The sequence below is a fragment of the Neopsephotus bourkii genome, unplaced genomic scaffold (genome assembly GCF_033783945.1).
Source record: "Neopsephotus bourkii isolate Nb327-2 ecotype Australia unplaced genomic scaffold, CSIRO-AGI_Nbou_v1 NB_245, whole genome shotgun sequence".
NCBI classification, from domain to species: Eukaryota; Metazoa; Chordata; class Aves; order Psittaciformes; family Psittacidae; genus Neopsephotus; species Neopsephotus bourkii.
Genome location: NW_026900755.1, coordinates 1,755,127 through 1,776,003, shown reverse-complemented (window position 1 = coordinate 1,776,003; position 20,877 = coordinate 1,755,127). Strand labels below are relative to the sequence as shown.

The window sequence follows — 20,877 nt, the reverse complement described above, 5'->3', positions numbered from 1 at the left end:
CGAGGTCGGGGGATCGAAGGGGGCACCCCTTTCCGAGGGTCCCGCCGGCAGGTTCCGTGGAGGGGCGAGGGCAGCGGAGCCCCCCGGGGAAGCGGGACCCCACCGGCCGCCTCCCCGACAGACCCGTCCGTGCGCGGCCGCCCTGGGTGCGCTCCGCCGAGCCCCCGGCTTCCCGGTGACAGCCCCGCTGGCCCGCGGCGGCACAGCCCGACAGCCAGTCCCGGGCAGGGGGTCTTGGCCAGTGCCGGCCATGGAGAAGAGCGGGCGGCGCGGAGGGGAAGCCGCGAGGAGCGCCGCAGCCGCCCTCTCCCAGACTGACTCGGTGAAAATCATTGTTTGGCTCCAGCATTAACTACATTCCAGCGGGACGCAGCGCCCAGTCTCCTTCCTCGCATTCCTGCCCCACACAAAGGAGTCCCTGCCTCGCCGCATCCAGCGCTCCGCTCGCCGGGCCGCAAAGCCCCTCCGTGCCGGCCGCCGCCTATCACCCCCCGCCCCGGGGGTGCCGGCCGGATCGCGGCCCCTTCGCGAGGCGGCCGGCCGGGGGCGGCGGGGGCAGGGAGCCGCCGAGCGCAAATTCCTCCGCGCAGCGCGCCATTGACTGGACCGAGCAACTTATTTAAGGCTGGAAAGTGACACAGGGGCTCTTCATCTCTGCTCGCCGCACTCCGCCGGGTAGCCCGGCTGTATTGAGACGGGGATGCCGCCGAGGTGACTGCCGCCTCGCCTGGCCGCCGCCTCGCAACCTCCAGGCCAGGGAGCCGCGTCCCCGGCACTGCCCTGCCAGGACCGCAGGAAGGGGCTTGCTTTTGGGGTGGTTTTTTTTTTTTTCCTTTGGTTTTGTGGTGCTTTCTGGAGTGGGCTGTTTTGTTTTTTTTTTCCCCCTTTCTCTGCTCCGTGCTGTGCTTTCACAGAGTTCGCCGTGCCTCCCCCGCCCCGCCGCGCCGCCGGGCACCGGCCGATCATGGAGAAGTACGTGGAGGACATGGCACTGAAGGCTGCCAAGTTCATGGAGGATCTGTCCCTCTACGAACCGTGCCCGGAGGGTCCGTACGGCCGGGGCGGCCGCCGGGACATGGTGCTGCACCCCGACCTGGAGGAGACCAAGCGGGTCATTGCTGCCCACATGACGGCAGAGCAGAGGGGCCGGAAGATGAACGGCACGGCCGCGCCGCCACCCGCCGAAGCCTTCCCCGCCGCCGCCCCCTGCGGCAAAGTCTACCCGCCCGCGGCGCCGGGCGTCCCGCTCCGCGCCGCCAACGGCCGCGCCGCCGAACCACCGCCGGGCGCGGGGCCGCTGTGCTGCGAGGAGGGGCTGTGCACCCGCTCGGAGGTGGCGCTGCCCTGCTACAGCGGCTTCGCCGACAAGGGCAAGCGCTACTCGGCCGAGGGCTACCGCTACGCCGCGGGCAGCGCCTATGAGGGCGGCTACGTGGCCAAGGGCGGAGGGCGGGTGCCCGGCGCCGGCCCGGACGGCAGGTACGGTGCGTCCAGCCCGCGGGCCAGCCTGGCCACTTCCTCGCCGGGCCCCGTCGCCGAGCACAGCAAGTTCTCCAGCCCGCGATCCAGCCTGGGTGGCGCGGCCGCGCTACCCTACGAGAAGTTCTCCAGCCCGCGGTCCAGCCTGGTGGTACCCGGCCAAGAGAAGTACGGCAGCCCCCGCGCCAGCCTGGTGCAGTACGACGGGGCCGCCCTCAGCCCCCGCTCCAGTTACGCCAGCACGGCCAGCGACACCAGCAAGCACTCCAGTCCCCGCGCCAGTCTCACCAGTTACGACGGCGGCGGCGGCAGCAAGCCCAGCAGTAACCGCACCAGTGGCATCAGCATGGGCTACGACCAGCGCCACGCCAGCCCCCGTTCCAGCACCGCCAGCCAGTACTCCTGCACCACCAGCCCTCGCTCCAGCTACTCGGACTCTAGGTACGGCCCGCCGGGCAGCAGCGCCGAGCCGGAGGCTGCGGGCGGCGCTGGCTTCGTCTTGGCCAGTCCCCGCTCCAGCCTCTGCGGCCCCGAGGGCCGTGTCGCGGCTGGCGCCACCGTGGTGAGCCCCCGCTCCAGCATCTCCAGCCAGAGCTCGCGGAGCTCCCGCGGCTCCATGAGCGCCTACCCTGAGCTGCAGCTGCCCTCTCCCCGCTCCTCCCTGCTGGGACCCGGCCTGCAGGAGGACGGCGCCGCGCCGGAGCTGGGGGACGTCTACCACAAGATCCATGCCCAGTCCCCGCCGCGGCTTGACCAGCACCACGCGGCCGCTGTCCCCGAGGCCGTGCCCCCCTACGCCTACAGCCCGACCAAAGGCTCAGTTTCGGCACCCAAATTCAAGCTCCCCTACCAAGTGACGCCGTGCCGGGAGAGCGGCCCCAGCCAGGCGGAGAGGCGGCTGGAGGCGCTGACGTTGGAGCTGGAGAAGGAGCTGGAGATGCACATGAAGAAGGAGTACTTCGGTGAGTGAGCAAGGGCGGTGAGGGGCTGGGGGGCGGCAGGGTGCGGGACCGCGTGTGCTGCCCGGGCTTGCTCCTGGCCAGGCACCTGCTGGAGGCCCCTGTCGCCGCAGTTCTAACTGTCCAGCTGGTGTCGGAAGGACTTGCACCATAGCACGCTCCTGGTGTGTGGTCTTGTTTTCTATATAGTCTTCACACACTAGGCAGAAAATGCCGGGACATGTGGTGCTTCCCCTTCCACGTGCGGATGGGAGGCTTTTCTGAGGTGTTACAGGAGCTGTTTGTGCTTGCAGTGACTTTCGTGTGTCTCTCTTGCTCTTGAGCTTACTGATAACCTCCTACACTCCTGAGGCTGTGGCGTTTGACATCGTCCTCTCAGCCGTTTTGTGATAACTGTTACACATATGAGTGTGGCTGGTAAAGTAACTTTTAGTGCCCCGTTCAGTAAAATCCGTGTGTTAGTTTGGAGCAAGAGTGGAATCCTGGCTTTGTTTCTGCCCCTGAGAGCTTGAAAGGCTGTCATGGGTCAGCATCTTCCCAGGGATGGGAGTTTGGGCAAGGAGAGCCCTCTGTCCCTGCTAAGGTTAACCAAGCCCGTTGGTCATCTCCTGAACTGTTGTTGCTTCTTCGTAGAACAAAAGTAACTTACTGAAATCAGTGAATGCGTTTTGTAGTCATGCTAGTTGTGATTAAACTCCCTTGTCTTTCTTGTTTTGTACTGTGGAAAAGGCCAAGATGCTTTTGAAAGATGATCCTGGAGCATGCAAATACTGTGCTGTGGGCTGTAGATGAGCTATGTGACTGCAAGACCTAGGCAGTCCTTGGGAGCAGGCTGTCCCCAGCTCGATCATGGGGTGAGGGCTGTCGTGTAGGGGTGCAAGAGCTCCCGGCAGAGGAAGGATAAAGAAGCCTTGGAAAAAGGTCTGTGGGTGAGCCAGCCCCCATGTATGGCCTTCGAGGAGGCACTTACCTCTGCCTTTGTGTGCTGCCTTCATGTGTGGGAGCTGCTGCTTAGTGGCGTGTGATACGAGCCTTGCTGAGGATGGGTCATGCATTGCCTTAGTTGCCAATTTAAACACAGGGATTCAGAGTGGTTTTGGCATGGCATTAGTGCACTCTGCATGGAAAGGTGGAGTTGCAGGGCTCCTTGCAAGCATCTGGGAGAGGCTTGTAGTGAGAGAGACCTGGGCTGATAACCGGAGGTAGCTAACAGAGCAGTACCCTCTCCTACTAGGAAAAAATCTTTCTGTGAACTGCAGCAGCATCATTTCTACAGGTTGTTGTGCCCAAGGGAAGCTGAACACAGTGCTTTCTGCCTCCCTCCATCCCTTGTGGGACTGGTAAGAAAGCTAGTGGTCATCCATGGCATCTTTTGCAGGGTCTGGAAGCTGGCATGGTGCTCCTCAGCAGCTGAGGACAGTAAGAGTTTGCTTCTGTCTGTGCAGAAGCTGAATGGGAGGGCTCAGTTAACATGCTCACTGAGCACAGGAAACACTGCCTTCAGAGTTTCTGTGATACGCACTGGAGATTGGGAAATAAGATGTATTCAGAGTGAGAAACAAGCTTGTTCTGAGGCTCTGAGTGGGGTTTTCAGCGGTCAGGGGGGCTGTATGTGTGATCAGCAACTCCAGGAGCACCGCTGGGGAATCTGTTGCGGGTGGGTTTTTCCTAATTTGTAAGAATTTGCCAGTTTCAAGTGTCACTACTTGCAGGTATGTTCTGCAGTAACATGTTGCAGCATGCTGTGAATGTCGGCAGATGTGTCCTGTGTAGGATCAGCAGTAAGCTTGTGCCTTTATGCCTAGGGAGCATATATACCAGCTGCTCTGTGGATATTTGTTGTAGCAGCACAAAGACTGCTGCTGTGACTCACATTCTGGGAGCAGCTGAAACCCAGAAAACTGGGGTTCTTTAAAGGAGAAAGTTGGTTTGTGTGAGTTGATGAGGTTTTGATAAACCCTGGTGGGCTTGATCCTGCTTTTTTGGTTCAGATCACACATGCAGGTGAATGCTGAGCTTCAGCTGAGCAAGTGCATTGAGGGCTGGCAGGAACGACTGCAGGCTGACGGGTCAAAGACGAGGAAAGTAATAACAGGACAGGGAGAAGTCTGTACCTGGGAGGGTCTTACACACTGCTAATGAAAGGGAGCAAGGAGAAATGCATTGGTTGGTGTAGCAGTTCACACACAACTGCAGCTGAAGTCTTTGCTTACGTGTTCACTCCCTTGGTGCTGGTGTCTGGCATGCTCTGGGGGCAGTAGTGAAATGTTCTGTGATGCACGTGGAGAACCGAAGTGTTGAGCCTGGAGTCTAACAAGGTAGAGGGAGCAGAGGGGATAGTTTAATACTCCTTAATAAGGAGATGGTTTAATACTCCTTAATTAGATGAGCTCAATTGTCCAGTGAGTAAATGCTTATATGAGGACATTGGTAATTTTAGTGTTCTCCCACTGTTTCCCCTGTTGCACCCTCCCACTCATACCCACTCTCCCCCAAAAAACAAAAGGGGGTGAGGAAAATGAATTGAAAATTTGAGCAGTGTCTTTGAGGTCAAGTGACTAACAGGAGGAGGAACACTCTACCCTGTCTTCATTCTGTTTGTGGGTTAGTTTGAGTGTTCCCTAACCATGCTCGTGCTGGCAGTTGCTGACTGCTCTCCCACATCTCACTGCTCTTCTTCAGTAGGAGCCTGCAGTCTGGGGCAAATAAATAGGTGATGAAGGGCATGTCTGAGCATTGAAGAGGCTCTGGAGGAGCCGAGTAGCGTGCAAGCCAGCAGGTCTAAGGGACTGACAGCTGTGTCTGCCCATGCTGGTATGAATGGCTCTGAGCAGTGCTGTGCCGGGTGGTTTGCTTTGCTGCCTCACCTTCTCCGTCCTCCCCTCTCTTCCGGCAGGCTTCAGCGCATCTGTAGCGAGGAGGAAAACGCCCTTCCGCAGTTGGTTTAGTCTGACTGAAGATGACAGCGCCGCAGAGAAGCTCTCTGCATCTGCCCTAACCCCAGTTGCACAGCTGCAGGGTAGCGCCCTGCCACTTCCAAGTGCTCTCGCCAGCATGTTGCAGCCACATGGGCGCACTCATCTTGCAGAATGTGGAGCCTGCAGGGGAGGAAGGGGAGAGGGAGGGTTGTCCTGGGCTGGGTTGGTGAGCTGCTCCGATCCATCCCTGTGGATGAGGTGTCTGAGCTGACCTGAGGAAGAGGGTGCAAAGAAAGTGGTTCCAAGAAGTTGGGACTGTTCCCTTGGCAGCAGCCTACAGCTGGATTGGGTAAAGCTTGTGGCTGCTGCCTATGCAGTTCCAGCCCAAACTGCTTCCTCCTCCACCCTCTGAGACCTCCTGCCTGTCCCCTGTCTAGGTACTGACAGCTTAGTAATGTGCTTGGTGTAGTGGCAGATGATAAGAGAGGTAATAAGAGTATTTTCACTTGCTTTCATAACTATTCTCAGCTGAGTATTTGTATGTGATGAGGTGAATTGCCAAAGTTGTTTCAGGGATACTTTGAATTGAATGTGAGTCCTGAAGTGTCAACAGGACATTTGTGGGTGTTGGAAAGTCATCAGCTCAGGCGCTGCCTTAAATCCTGTTTTCTCTGCAGAATTCTTCGGTCTGACTACATGTTGAAAAAGGCAGTTTAAGGCAAAACCCTGGCTTTTGGCATGGTTATCCACATCAAGCAGTCCTTTTGGGACTGACTGTAGACCTACAGCTTGTCATCTGCTGGGCAGGGAAATGTCATCGTGTTGAACAGTCAGGCTGATTTGGCTGTTGCTTTTGAACAATATCTCTGTATGTCCTGTGGCTGTGCTGGCCTGTTGTCAGGAATGGAAGGAAAGCCGATGGAGGGGCGCAGGCAGCTATCCTATGCTCCTGGCAGCTCCTGCTGTGCTGCAGCCATCCTCCATCAAGGGCTGTCTGCTCATCATGGTCAGGGTGGGGGATCCAGTGCAAGAAGTCACTGGATTGTCTCACTGGAAGTAAAGAGGAGATGGAAAATGCACTGTGAGAAAATGAGGCAAGGAAAGTGTGTCTCGTTTCCTGCTTGTGCAAAGCCTAGAGACAAGCAGGTTTGCAGTCTTGCTGGCATCTTTCGGTACCCCCATGCAGTGCCCTTTGTGAAGGTGAACATCAAGTGCCTTCCTCCCCACTTTGTGGTCACCTCACCCCCTTACCTCCCACATCAGATATGCAGGATACAGCAAGTTCATACCACATGTGGTAGTGAGAAACAAGCTAGCCCTTTGCAGAGAGTTGTCACCTTTCTTACTTTATGCCTTTGTCTGACCCTTCTGTATCCCAAGGGAAGCAGCCCCTTTCTCAATACCATGCAGGAGATTTACCAAGCAAATCAGGAGTGAGTTATGTCTTGGAATGAGATGCAAAGTCTGGATCCTGTTAATAACTATAGTTACCTGTCTAGCAAAAGTCTGCTGTTACCCTAGCAAGTAGGCTTGCCTTTTGAGAGCTCCTGGATCTTTCCAGAAAGCCACCCAGTAGTACCAGCACAGGGTTTTTTGGAGCACCACCAGGAAATGCTGCTGGTAACATCCTGCTGAAAAGCCTCTGGCCTGGTAGGTAGTTGAAGGGAAGAAATAGATTCCTAGACCCATCCAGGACCTTTTTGCCCTTTGTGTGCGTAGTCATCCATGCAAATCTGGACTTGGTTTTGGGCCCTACACTATGCTTCTGAGTTAGTTTTTGTGTGTACAGGTTGGTGGGATGGGGAGATGTATATGCAAGTGAGATCAAAATTAAGAGAGACAACAGTGGTGAGTCCCTAGAAGCTGCATTGTTTAAAGATGAAATATGAAAATCTGAATGGAATTTAGGTGGGCTTGCAGTTGGTGACCAGAACACTTGATGTATTTGCTAAAGTGTTTTAAGCTTTCTTCCTGAAATATTAGATCTTTTCTATTTCCATGGAAATAGAGGTAACAGTTGATACATCATACTGTGTGTACCCCTGTGAACATCGTGCCTTGTGGCTTTTGAGGGGATCCTTATATGCGAACTGTGTGTGGAGAACGAAGTTACTTTTTGCCTGTTTCAGAGAGTCTGTATCTTTGTGGAAAGGGTACTACTGGTTTGCAAGGGCTGAGTGGAGCCTGTGTTGCAGTTTGGTTTGGAGCATGCTGTGCGCCTGGTGGTAGCAGACCCAAGGGGCTGCTGCCTGAAACACTGAGCAATTCATTATTTCTGCTCCGGGTTTCTTAGGGCTGTCACAAGCTCCAAGCCAAGTCTGTATTGCATTCCCCAAGTAAAAGCTCTCAAATTCTCAGAAGTAACATCAGGCTTTTAAGTAACACCCTTCCCTGTGCCGAAAAAAAACCTATCAGGTATGCAGCCTTAGGGTGGTCAGGGAGACATCCTAAGTGAGATTAAAAGATTTATGGGCGCAGATGTCCCAGTTTGGTGTTAAATCATGCACTGGAAGTTCATACACGGTGGAGTGTGAATTGGGAGTAAATAGTTTAATGGATTCTGTGGCCACTATAGGTTGCGGAGTAGGAATGTGATGCTGCTGTGAAGGAACAGGTGACTGTCAAAGTAGCTGCAGTTACAACGTGATTGAAGTTGGTGCTTCATAGTGGAAAATTCCCCTGAAGTTCTATAACTTTTGTATCATTTACACATGTTAAATGTAACTTCATGTGCTCCTGCTGATGGCTTGATGGCAGCAGCGAAGATACTGGTCTAGACTGAAATCCTTAATATCCACAGTTAATAAATTACGATGTAGATGTCTCTGTTACAGCCATGTGGATACTGGATGCTTAGAAAGCCTTCTCAAAGCAAAAGTATTTGCCAAATACTAAAGTGATTATTAAAAAATGGGGGAAAAATATCTGGCACAGTAATTTCCAGATGTTTCAAAGGCTTGTTCAGCAGTGGAAAGGGAAAAAAAAAACAAACACAACCAACCCTGCAATGGTAAGTCAAACAGTTCTACTAAAACTGAAACAATTGCAGAAAGATGGTACATCTAGATTAGATAAAGGAAGAAGTTCTTACACTCTGTTCCAGCGCTGAGGCACTGGAACTCACAGAGAAGGCCGTTAGAACAGCTTGCCCAGATAAGCTGCAGCTGCCCTGTCTCTGGTGGTGTTCAAGGCCAGGTTGGATGGGGCTTAGGTCAACCTGGTCTAGTGGAAGGTTATGCTGCCTGCAGCAGGGGCTTGGAACTGAATGAGCTTTAAGGTCCCTTCCAACCCAAACCAGTCTGGGATTCTATGAAATCACTGTGATTGGGGTGAAGGTGTTAGGATCCTGTGGCACCCTGCTACCTGGGTCCCCTGCCTCTCTGGTGGAAGAGGAGGTACAGCTACTCCTGTGGTCTCTTAAAGTCTGTGCTTTGTCCTGCAGCGTGCCCGAATGGAGTGGTTCTGCAGTCAGAATTAGCTGTAGGCTGAAGAAACTAGGTTTCTCTTAGAGTAGAATGTGGTGTTTGATTTTTATGTCCGTCCTGGACAATGTGCCTCCTCTCTGACAGAGCTGGGAAAGTATTTTCATTTTAAAGCAAAATTTAAGCAGCAAAAAGGAAGAAATGAAGGAATGTGCACGGTATCTGTAAACTTTGTTATGAGCTTAATAAGGCTTGTTTTGGAGGGCTACATTCAACCGCATGCAAGGATCAAGTCCTGACAGGATGGAGGTGCCTGGGGCTCTGATGTGGCATTGCTTGGAGATGCTCCAGGGGCGTGACAGATCCCATGGCTCGCAGCAGGATTCCCGTTGGCTTATTTGGTAGCAGGAAGGACCAGCCTTCAGATCCTAACAAAATTAGCAGATGTGCTAACAATTGGCCAGTAAATTCCAGTATTTGGCTGGACGTTTACATGATTTTTCACTGTGGCTGTGTGTATGCTGTCTCTGGAAGTAGATTTTGTTCCTTTTTTCTGTGTTGCAGCAGATATTTCTGTTGTGTGGTATGTGTTACCTATCTATTAAGCTTACTGTGGTGTTTTAATTCCCGATCAGCATAGCCGTGTTTATTACTGTGCTGTGATACAGAGGAGCACAAGAAAACGGCCAAGCAAGTCATGTATCTCTTCCAGCTGGAATATTTCACATCATCTGAAACTTTGTTCCTTGTTTTTTTGGAGCAGTTTCACTAAATCTGTAATGTCACATTTATGTGTTCCAGCAAACTTTTAAGAAAAGGCCTATGACTCATTAAGGAAAAAAACCCAGCATCCCAGAGCACAAACACTCATTTAATGCTCAGCTGAGAACTACTGTGAGTATAAAACATGTAAGGGCTTACACAGGGGGACTCAGCTGGGGGTCAGGATTTATTGCTAGAGACATCTGTTTCCAAATTTGAGATCCTGGAAAAGCTCCTCTTGGCAGGTTTGCACGAAAACCTGTAGGCAATTGGGTTCAAACCTCTGTTCCGTGTTGCTGGGGCTGTGGTGGTGCAAGTCTGCTGACAAGAGCAGCTCAGCCATTGTAACCCAACCTAGATGCAAGCCCCAGCCTTCCATGTACCTGAGATTAGGGGGCAGCAGTGTCAGCTACTGTGCGGTTGGAGGAAGGGGTGTATTGATCTGGTTTGGTAGGTGCTGCCCACTGGGGTTGGGCTGGCATGGGATCTGCTAAAGGGCACTGCATGCTGCTTGCATGCTGTGGGCATGTGGGAGTTTTTCCAGTGATGAGGTTTTGGGAGCTCAGGTACCTGACAGAACTGAGTTCCTTCCAAGTGCCAGGGATGAGAAGTCGAATGACTTTGAAGAGGGATTTGAGTGCGTTGGAATAACACCACCAACAGCGAATGCTAAATCTGGGGGAGGTGGGTAATTCTGAAGTCTCTAATTGCAGGCAGCAGCACTGAAATGCATCAGGGTTTTTGTGAGGTTTAATGTGTGTATTTGTGTTGTCAGGAGAAGTGCAGGGAAGGCAGCATGTAAACACAAAGAATATTAATACCACATATTGGCATGAAATAGTCAGGGAGTGGACCAAATGGACCACGAGGAGGCATTTTATAGGTTATAAAAGGCCATGTCTGGCTGAATAAGGCATGTTTCTGTTCAGAACGTGTTTATAGCTTTTGTGAAGAGTAGATGGCTACTGTGGAAGAATTGCTGGGGACTCTCGGATGCTTTCCTGGCCATCTAAACATTAATTTAATTGGTGAGCTGTTTCACTTGTGACACCACACAACTTCTGGAAAATGAAAACAAGATGTTGTCTCCCTTTTAATGTGGCCACTTAAAAAAATTGGAAAATTTCAAAGTTAAAATAAAGAGAAAAGCAATGCCTAAATGCAGTTTGACACTTACGCACATTTAGATGCTGCAGCTCACTTGGATCATGTTTCCTGTGGTCTGTGGAGATGCTGTGGCCTCTCCCAGGCATAGGAAATACCCTTTTGTTCTGGCGGTCATTACATAAACCTCTCTCCTGTGCTGCAGGCTTGTCCCCAAGTGTATGCAGTACAGGGAGCTGGGATCCCATGTGTAAAGCTCTGGGACTGGAAGCTGAGTGATTCTGCTGTGCTTTCTCAGTCTACTCCAGTGTTCCCTGGGTGCTGGCAGTACCAGCCCCTGGTGTTTCAGGGGGCAGGATGTAGCCGATTGGAAACCTTTGTTAGGAAAAGATATCTAATGAGATATGGAGAGAAGTATGGTTGGTTGTTACTGTAATACATCAAGCACTGACCTGACTGAATTGAGATGGCTGAAGTCTGCTGCTGTTGCTTGATTCAGTTTCCTGGCCCTGTGGATGTGACACTGCCTTCGGTAATGCTAGAGCAGTTTTAATGTCTTTTTTCCTAGTGTGAAATTCCTACTAAATCCATTTTTTTGGGCCAGGTGATGATTGACTGGGAAGTAATCACTACGGAAATGGTTCTGAGCAAGGGGATAGTGAATAGGTTTTGCCACTGTCTATGGTTTCCTCTGCTCAGAAGGCATGCTGACCAGGCCCATGTGCTGCTGTCTGCTGCTCTACCTGTTCTTGTCATCAACATGAAACACAGCAGGATCAGACCCAGGATCTCTGTGGACTGTCTCACCTGGAACTCTTCTTTCCACTTCTCCATAACTAAGCTAGTTCAAAGAGAATGTTGATTTAAAAAAAAAAAAGTAATGAAAAAGGTAGAAGAATCAAAAGCTTTTGGAGTCCAGCAGCAGCTGAGACAAAACAACTGTTTATACCAGACAGCAGAAGGAGCTGTAATTGATAAAACGTTGGCACTCTGTTTCTCTTTGTGTTGCAGCAGTTGCCATGCTGTTAACCTTGAGCATCTCAGTTCTCAGGTGTAGATGGGGGAAACAGGTAATTGACAAGGCACAAGTTCTGATGAACAGCTAATAACTTGCAGTTTGCTCTCTGCCAAGCCATTATGTGAAAATTCTCTGTAATTGGTGGGTTGCCCACTTTTAATCAAAGCCACGTTTCCCAGATCTAAACACTCAATAGAAAGCAGAGCTGCACAACAACATGTTAGAGTCCAGATTTTGAGCTGGTTTGAGAAATAAGCATGTAATTTTCTGAAGTGTAAGTCTTCTAAGAAGAGCGGGTTGGCTTGTTGTACATGTTCCTGGCTAGAGGAGGGCTGAGCCTCTGTGATACAGCCCTGGAAAGCAGTAGTGGTTCACAGCAAGTGATGCACTTGCTCTGGTGGAAAACCCCTGCAACACAGGCGCAGACCTTAGTGGCTTAACTCAGGAAGGAAACCCCCTCAAGACATCTCACAAGGAAATCCATGCAGGGTATTAACTAAGTACATTTTCATTTAGAAAATGGAACACTTACCTGATAAATGCAGACCTCTCCCATTCATGACAGGCCTGGTTAGGTCATGGGGGCAAGTCTGACTTGGTTTTGACAGCTTGTAGTTATCTCTAGTTGTTTTTATTACACCACAGACACCAGGGAGTAAGTAAATTCGTGTCTGTGTTTTACCCTTGCCATGTTTCTCTGCCTGGCTTGCCAGGCTGCCTCTGCACCTCCCAGGATGTATCCACTGTAGAGCTGTGAGTATACAGCTGCTTTGAGCTGCGGCTGCAAAAGTGACCCTGGGAGTTTAGTACCTTGACCGATAGACACCAGATTCCAGCCAATTATGATGTAAATAACAAAGAGCAGGTGGAGTTAATGGTGTGAAAGAGGATTATAATGCTCTGTTAAGTCTTACTGACCTCTTTCAGCTTGTACAAAGCCAGCTATTGCCATTGTGCTCCCAAGTTACTCTGCTTGCTTGCAGGAGACAGCTTTATGGAAGATGTGTGTGAATCCTAGGAAAGCAGAAGCTGGAATCCCACCATCTTGGGGCATTGAAATGCCAGTGAGAAGAGATTAGATCCAGAAACTGAACCTGACTTTTCCATATGCATGATTTTGGTAGGGTGTGGTACAGGTAGTGTCTAGAAGTGGAGTTCTGCATCCTCTACTTTTCCTCTCCTTGTTGTCTTGTGTTCAGAACAGAAGTAATTTAATAAATGACTTCTAATAAATGATAATAAAAATATCACAACCTAAACCGGGAGAGGGTGTACAGAGCAGAGGAACATAGGTAATCATGTGACACCCATTGCCTCTGATTTGCAGGTAATTATAGAGAGCTCCTTGATGCTGTGTGTGCTCTGAATGAATGCTGGGGTCTCCTGGTACTGTTGCCCCTTTGTTCCTTTTGATGCCTTTTTTTTTTTTTTTTCAGCAAAATAAAAGGTCCTGTTTATTGATATTTAATGTTTTTTCCTAAAATGTTAGTGTCCATCAGGTGTTGATCCAGATGCTGTGTTACAGATAATTAGAAGAAAGCTCTCTGTTTTGCTTTGCCAGGAAAGAGACCCTCCCAGTCACTTCTGTATCTTAGTTTTGAGGGAGACATTCCAGTGTGAGGTTGGCGAGAGTGGCTGTGCTGGGAGGTGTTGCCTGGTCTTGGAGAGTGGTTCAGGGCTTCCCGATAGCAACACACACAGCATGAGCAGAGCAGGTCACTGCCCCATTCAGAGAAAGCAGAAAAACTGAACCCACTGCAGGTTTGGGCTTGGAGCTTTGAATGCAGCAAGGGCAGGCACAAGGCATGGTTTGCCTCTTGCTGTAGTTTCTGGCAAAGTGGAGATGTGGCAGTTCGCTCACCAAATCCCACACTGCCCTAGAGCTTCAGAGAGCTGTTGTGTGGGGTGCAATGACTCGAGAGTGCCAGACCATGCTCTTTTAAAAAACAAAACCAAGAAACCACCCTGACATACTAAGAAAAGGGAAAAGAGAAGGGGCAGCTTGGGTTAGGCTGAAACAGTCTTGAATGCTGTGTAAGAGCAAACTGCTGTTACTCTTTTGGGAAAAGGCTTTCTCAGCTCCTGCTCCACACCTTGGAGGAATTCAGGCTGGTGAAGAACCAGCCCAGAAAGAGGTGATCCCTGCAGGCTGATCTGCTTTTATTCACAAAGAAGATACTTTGAAGATGCTCCAAGTGCAGACTTGCAAATCAGTTTCCTGGTGTGCCAAGTGTGAAGCTCTGCCTTTCACTGCTTCTGCCTCTGTTCCCCACCTTGCAGGGCTTTGCCTGCTTCCCCATGGGGTGGTGGGAAGGGAGAGGGGGGCAGCTCAGACCCATCTGGCTGCCGCAGTGGCTTAGCTCTGGTTGGGTCACTCGTGTCTTAATTTATTTCTCAGGCTCATGAAAGAGAAAAATGCCGCAGAACGCCATAGCTGCTGAGCTTAAGGCTGAATCTTGGACTCCTTTGTGGGCAGAACTTCCTTTCAAATTACTGGGCGTTTTGCTTTACTTAAAGACTGGCAGAATTGGGAAGCGTGGTCTTAGGTTGTTGTAAGATCAGAAAAAGGATGCATTGCAAGGTCTGGGGGTTTTCATTTTTTTTCTGACAAAGTACCCATGAATGAGTATTGGCTTGGAGCTTTTTCATTCCCAAATAGGTTGGTCAGCACAGTGTGCCTCCATGGGGAATTTCTAACCCTGCTCTGCAGGCGGGATGACAGAAGAGCTGCTGAATGCCACTGTGCCTGGATGGAAGCAGACCTGGCTGCCCAGTCTCCCAGCAGTGTTGTGTGTTGTGCTTGGGGGCTTTCAGCATGGAGCTGAATCCCACCCATGGGAACCGGAGGTCAGCGGCAGCAGCACTGAAGGGGTGAGGGTAGGTTCTGGGGTGCTGCTGAGAGCACGCGACCATGCACAAACATTAGCTGGACCTGAAGGCACAGACATCAGGGTAGCAACTGGTAGAAGAATTTTTCCTGTCTACATCCAAGTATCTCCTCCTCCCACTCTCACAGCCTGTGTGGTTGGGGTGAGGATGGTATACCCACTCACCAGCATGTGCATTTGCAGAGGTTTTAAATTCATGTTCCTAACCAATGTGTAAAACGCAAGAGATGACTTTGATTCAAAACAGGAGAAGGGGCTGCTTCAGAGGGTTTTAGCAAATACGTGGCAGTATTTGCCTAACTTTTGAGAAGTGTTATTTCACCTTTATTGTGAAGCTTATGCCTGTGTGTTTACACACACACATTTTCTAGGCTTTTGCTATTTCAAGGCATTGTTTCCAGAACTTCCAGCATCAGGGCTGAGCTGAAAGTGGCTATAAAACCACTTTGTTTTTAATTTCGGCTGTTTTCATTTTGAGCACAGGAACAAGTTATAGGGGCATTTAGGGGAATGTTAGGTCGTAAGCTTTATTTTGCTTATGTATGTTTTACATTGGCTTTGGAGCGCAACCAAACTGCAGTGAGGTGGATGGGAGTCTTCCCTTTTCAAAGGACAAGAAGTACACACCCATGTAGCAATCATTTGTAAAAACATCTCCCTAAGCAGAAGACATTCCAGTTTTGAAGAAGGATCAGCAGCTGGGGCCTGGGCATGCTGCTGATGCAGGCTCAGTTCTGCATGCATCATTTCCTTCTGTAATGCTGCTGTTCTAAAAAAAGTTATACCAGCCAGAAAAAAAAGAAGTATTCAGTAAGCCTGCAAACAAATTGTAGTCTGATTTTTGATTTTTTTGTTGTTTTTTTTTTTTTTTGGACTATAGTTTGCAGCTTCTTACCAAGCAGTTGACTTAAGAGAACAGACTTAGTGTTGTCTTGGGGTCTAAATCAGAGTAAGACTAACTCCAAGGTCAAGTGTGACAGTTTAATAATAAATAGCTGTATGTTTTTATCCTGTGGGTCAGGGCATAATTTTTAAGCCTGTGGTGGGATGGTGAGATGGGGTTGTTCTGTGCAGGATGGAGACTGGAGAACTGTGATCCTAAATAGGAGTATAATATTTTGAGTTTTCTTTACTCAAAGAGCTCCAGGATCAGGTAATAGAGAAATGGTACCAAGTAGTGCCCTGGGCAGTATTGTACAGGGGAAGAAGAGGCTGAAGGCCAGGGGACACCCAGTATTTCAGGTCTGAGCTGAAGATCCTTCTGCTGTCAACAGATGCTTAGGTAAAGGAGTGGGATACTTGTCAGGATGTAAACCTTAAACCCAGTACTGTAGAGGAACAGGGCCTTTTTTTTGTTGTTATAATAAGATGCAAGTTTCTTGTCAAACTCCTGAGTGATATCACACATCTTTACAGCAAGTATTTTGGTTCAAGAGAAGATCCTGTGCTTTCCATGACAGAAACTTTCATGAGCCATTCCTGTCAGCCTGAGTCATTGATACCACTGCAAGATAACAGCTATGGTTCCCATCAGATGAAGACCAACAGGGAGCAAACATCTGTAATGATTACTTAGTTTTACTTGCTTGTTTGAAGAGACATCTCTCTTTTTGGCTACGATGGAAGACAACTGGAGAAAACATTTTGTGACTGATACTAGATTGAAACAGAATGTTTTAATTGAGAATAAACAATGATTCCTTCTCTGAAATGGACAAACAGCTCGTCTGCAGAAATGATAAAATCCTTCATCTTTCAAAGGTACCAGTGAGAGAAGCAAGGGATGTGTAGGTACCAGCTCAGCACCAACTCTGTACTTCACTCATAACCTTACAGAGACAGCACAGTAGAGAGATTCTTTACTGATTTAATAAAAGCTACCCTTATTTTCATGAATGTAATTACTGAAGAGGCTACATTCATCTGGAAACAAAGGCTTTATTAATTAAAAAAAAGGGGGGGAGCAAAAATAAGAACAGTATACCCCACCCCCCAACTAATGCACCAATTCTTTTAGCTGGTCTTCAAGAGAAGTATTATGGGTTGTGGGTCTTTCTTAGGGACTGTCTGCAAATTTATTATTTAGTGGATACAATGAAAAGAGACATTCCAGAAGGACTTTGTTGCAGTTGAGGCAATGGTTGCATTAGGTTATGCTGCCATTGATTTACTGTGAGAAGGAAAATCCCAACTGAGTGATTTACACACTGATCCTGAATGTTTTGATTAAAGGTCACTCAGAAATGCACTTAACTCTAATTTGAATGTCTGAAGAGAATCCACTGGGGACTTAAATCTCTAAATAGAAGTTGAAGGTATAAATATTCACAGGTAGCTCTTTACGTACCTATGTCATTTTGTTGTGAATTTAGTTAGGGAAAGCTTTACTTGAAAACGGAAGTCCTAGAACCTACAACAGGGGAGAGCATTCCTGTAGACTGGCCTGATGTTGGTTATTGCATATAAAACTTTTGTACCTTACTAACTGGAAGGAGTTAGAAAGTAGCTGTACTTTATATAGGAAGAAGAGAAAAGGGATCCAAGAAAGCCTTTTTCAAGGATTCCTGTCTCCAACCTCAGGAACGGTCCATCCTGATGTGCAAGAACTCAAGCAAGAGTGGCAGGAGCCCTGCATGGATGAGCAAACAGCTCCAAAGGAAGAAATGAAATGTTAATGTATAAGAGGTGGAAGCAGGGCCAGATGACCTGGCAGGAATATAAATATCTGAGCCATGAATGGATGGGGTCAGGAGAGCCAAGGCTAGCCTGAAGCTGAATCTGATGAAAGATGTGAAGGTCAGGAAGTGCTTCTGCAGATGTATGAGGAAGAGTGAAAATGTGGTGCAGGGTACCGGCCTGTTCTTCTGTGATAAGAAGCTTGGTGAGTAAGGGCAGAGCAGTGGATGTTGTTGATCTTGGCTTTAGCAAAGCTTTTGATACGGTCTTCTGTAGCATCCTCCTAGCCAAACTGATGAAGTGCAGGCTGGATAAGTGGGCTGTGAGGTGGAATGAAAACTGGTTGAGCTGCTCGACTCAGAGATGTGACGAGCAGGGCAAGGTTAGTCCACTGGAGTCCACTCACTAATGGTGCACTTCAGGAGTCAGTACTGGGGTCAGTACTGTTTAACTTGCTCAGTAATGACCAGGATGATGGGACAGTACACATCTAGCAAGTACGCAGATTGTACTATGCTGGGAGGAGTAGCTGGCAGATCAGGTGGATGATGTGTTGTCATTCAGCAGGACCTGGAGAAACAGGCTGACAGGAACCTCAGGAAGTTCAACCAAGGGAAGCATAAAGTCCTGCACCTGGGGAGCAACAACCTTGTAAAATGGTCTGAACTGGGGGCCCACTGGCTGGAAAGCAGCACTGCAGAAAGACCCACTGGTGTTTTACTAGACCTGAGCCAGCAGTGTGCCCTTGTGGTAATGAAAGCCAACACCATCTTGAGCTGGTGTTCAGACCCATCTGTCTTGGATCATGGGAATATCGAAGCAGAATGTATGCCCTGGATGTCTGCCTGGAAACTGGGCGCCCACATGCTCTGTCCATACGCTGCAGGTCATAGAATGGTTCCTCAGTATCTGGGCAGCTTGCCCAACAAGAGCTGTATGTAAACAGGGGACTGCAGGGCCTGGAGGCTTGGAGTGAGTTGTGTCAGCTTCTGTCAGGTAGGTCTTGGGTGGGAGAGGTGCCAGCTCTCACCCAGTGCCTAGATGGAAGGTGGTGCTCCTGTGATGTGAGCCTGTGGGGCAGCTCGGGTCTTAGCCAGTCTTACCAATAGGAGCCCCACTGGTGCCCACTTCTCAGGTGAACCCTTTCAAACTTAAAAGGCCACAAAACATGTACCACATAGACCATAATCAGATGTAAATTATCTTATGTTGCTTTTGTCAAGATCCTAATCTGAACCAGTGCTTTAGTAGTAGGGAAGGTATTTATCACCGACGTTGCACATGGGGTTTCCACCAGGCTCTGTAACAGTGGATGAACAGTGAGGTTGAGGTGGAATGGGTTACCCCTCTTTATCACTCCTCTTTATTGATACTCTGTGTTTTCCTGAGTATTTTAATTTAAACCAGATAAAGGAATGTTTTTCACACAGTTTCCATTTTTTAGTGATTTCACCTGCTGCTGAAAATTGCATGAATACGTAACACTAAGGAAATAATGTCACAGACTCATAGACTAGTTAGGATTGGAAAGGACCTTAAGATCATCTAGTTCCAACCCCCCTGCCATGGGCAGGGACACCTTGCCCTAAACCATATCACCCAAGGGTCTGTCCAACCTGGCCTTGAACACCACCAGGGATGGAGCATTCACAGCTTCCCTGGGCAACCCATTCCAGTGCCTCACCACCCTTACAGTAAAGAACTTCCTCCTTATATCCAATCTAAACTTCCCCTGTTTAAGTTTTAACCCGTTACCCCTTGTCCTGTTACTACAGTCGCTAATGAAGGGTCCCTCCCCAGCATCCTTATAGGCCCCCTTTAGATACTGGAAGGCTGCTATGAGGTCTCCACGCAGCCTTCTCTTCTCCGGGCTGAACAGCCCCAACTTTCTCAGCCTGTCTTCATATGGGAGGTGCTCCAGTCCCCTGATCATCCTCATGGCCTTCCTCTGGACTTGTTCCAACAGTTCCATGTCCTTTTTATGTTGAGGGCACCAGAACTGCGCACAATACTCCGAGTGAGGTCTCACGAGAGCAGAGTAGAAGGGCAGGATCACCTCCTTTGACCTGCTGGTGACGCTCCTTTTGATGCAGCCCAGGATACAGTTGGCTTTCTGGGCTGCAAGTGCACACTGAAGCCGGCTCATGTTCATTTTCTCATTGACCAGCACCCCCAAGTCCTTCTTCGCAGGGCTGCTCTGAATCTCTTCTCTGCCCAGCCTGTAGCTGTGCCTGGGATTGCTCCGACCCAGGTGTAGGACCTTGCACTTGTCATGGTTAAACTTCATAAGGTTGGCATCAGCCCACCTCACAAGCGTGTCAAGGTCCCTCTGGATGGCATTCCTTCCCTCCAGCGTATCAACCGAACCACACAGCTTGGTGTCATCGGCAAACTTGCTGAGGGCGCACTCAATCCCACTGTCCATGTCAGCGACGAAGATGTTGAACAAGACTGGTCCCAACACCAATGCCTGAGGGACACCACTTATTACTGGTCTCCAGCTGGACACTGAGCCATTGACCACAACTCTTTGTGTGCAGCCATCCAGCCAGTTCTTTATCCACCAAATGGTCCACCTATCAGATTGATGTCTCTCCAATTTAGAGACAAGGATGTCGTGTGGGACAGTGCCAAACGCTTTGCACAAGTCCAGGTAGATGACATCAACTGTTCTCTTGCTGTCCATCAGTTCTCTAGCCCCATGATAGAAGGCCACCAAATTGGTCAGGCAGGATTTCCCCTTGGTGAAGCCATGCTGGCTGTCACCAAGCACCTTGTTGTTTTTCATGTGCCTTAGCATGCCTTCCAGGAGAATCTGCTCCAAGATTTTGCCAGGCAGAGGTGAGACTGACTGGTCTGTAATCCCCTGGGTCATCCATTTTCCCATTCTTGAAAATGGGGGTTATATTTCCCTTTTTCCAGTCGTCAGGAACTTAAAGAGGACTTTCAAGAGAGGAATGTCAAGAGGAACGAATGCTCCTTTTGGCTATTATGAATAGAGGCTTCTCATATCAGTTAAGTGTTGACTTTGCAGTTACGAGGTTACACATTTCTGTTATTTTTTAGTCAGTCTCCTAAAACATAAATTAACTAACCTTTCACCACTTTGCATAACCTTTCAAAATGGAGAAGGGAGGTCTGGCTGATAAATTGCAGAAGATCACATCTATTTGGAGATATTTGCTGTAACTGAAAAAGTGGAAAATCACCTCCCTAATCCTGTGGCCTTTTCTATATGCTCACGATTTCCCTGGTTTTGCGGTTCTTTATTTTCCTTTTTTCTGCCTCTAGAAAGATGTGTAATGAATTATCCTGGAGGGGTTTGCTCCACAGCTGTGCTTAGCTGTATTTTTGTAAGTGTTGCAAAAAAATTACCCACAACTCCTTTGCTGCCTGATGCCAGGGGGCAGTGGAGCTGATGAGTTACTAAATGAGTGATGTCTGAGTGGTGGGATGCTTGTGGGGATGGTGGGGGATTGACAGGGGAGAGAGGAGCATCTTGCTTTTGGTTCGTCACTTTGACTTGAGTGTGTCATCCATCTCCAGAATAAATGGAGTCCATCTTCCAAAATTCAGCTTAAAATGAAGTTGCCTTGCCATCTTGGCACAGAGACAGTGAGCGGGGTGGGTTGGAGAATGCACCTGGTGCTG

General features: G+C 49.3%; 1 protein-coding gene across 2 annotated transcripts in view; it reads left to right on the top strand.

Annotated features, from left to right (window-relative positions):
* The first annotated feature begins 856 nt into the window (after positions 1–856).
* Positions 857–20,877, top strand: part of WTIP (WT1 interacting protein) — an 82,234-nt gene continuing 62,213 nt past the window's right edge. Inside the window, exons 1-2 of one of the 2 annotated variants that reach the window (XM_061345926.1) lie at positions 857–2,441; positions 5,335–6,011. In XM_061345926.1, coding sequence (XP_061201910.1) covers positions 965–2,441; positions 5,335–5,627 — 1,770 coding nt within the window. In that variant the 5' untranslated portion in view covers positions 857–964 and the 3' untranslated portion in view covers positions 5,628–6,011. Of the gene's footprint in view, positions 2,442–5,334; positions 6,012–20,877 lie in introns of those variants that run through there. The other variant, XM_061345925.1, reaches the window with a different exon arrangement.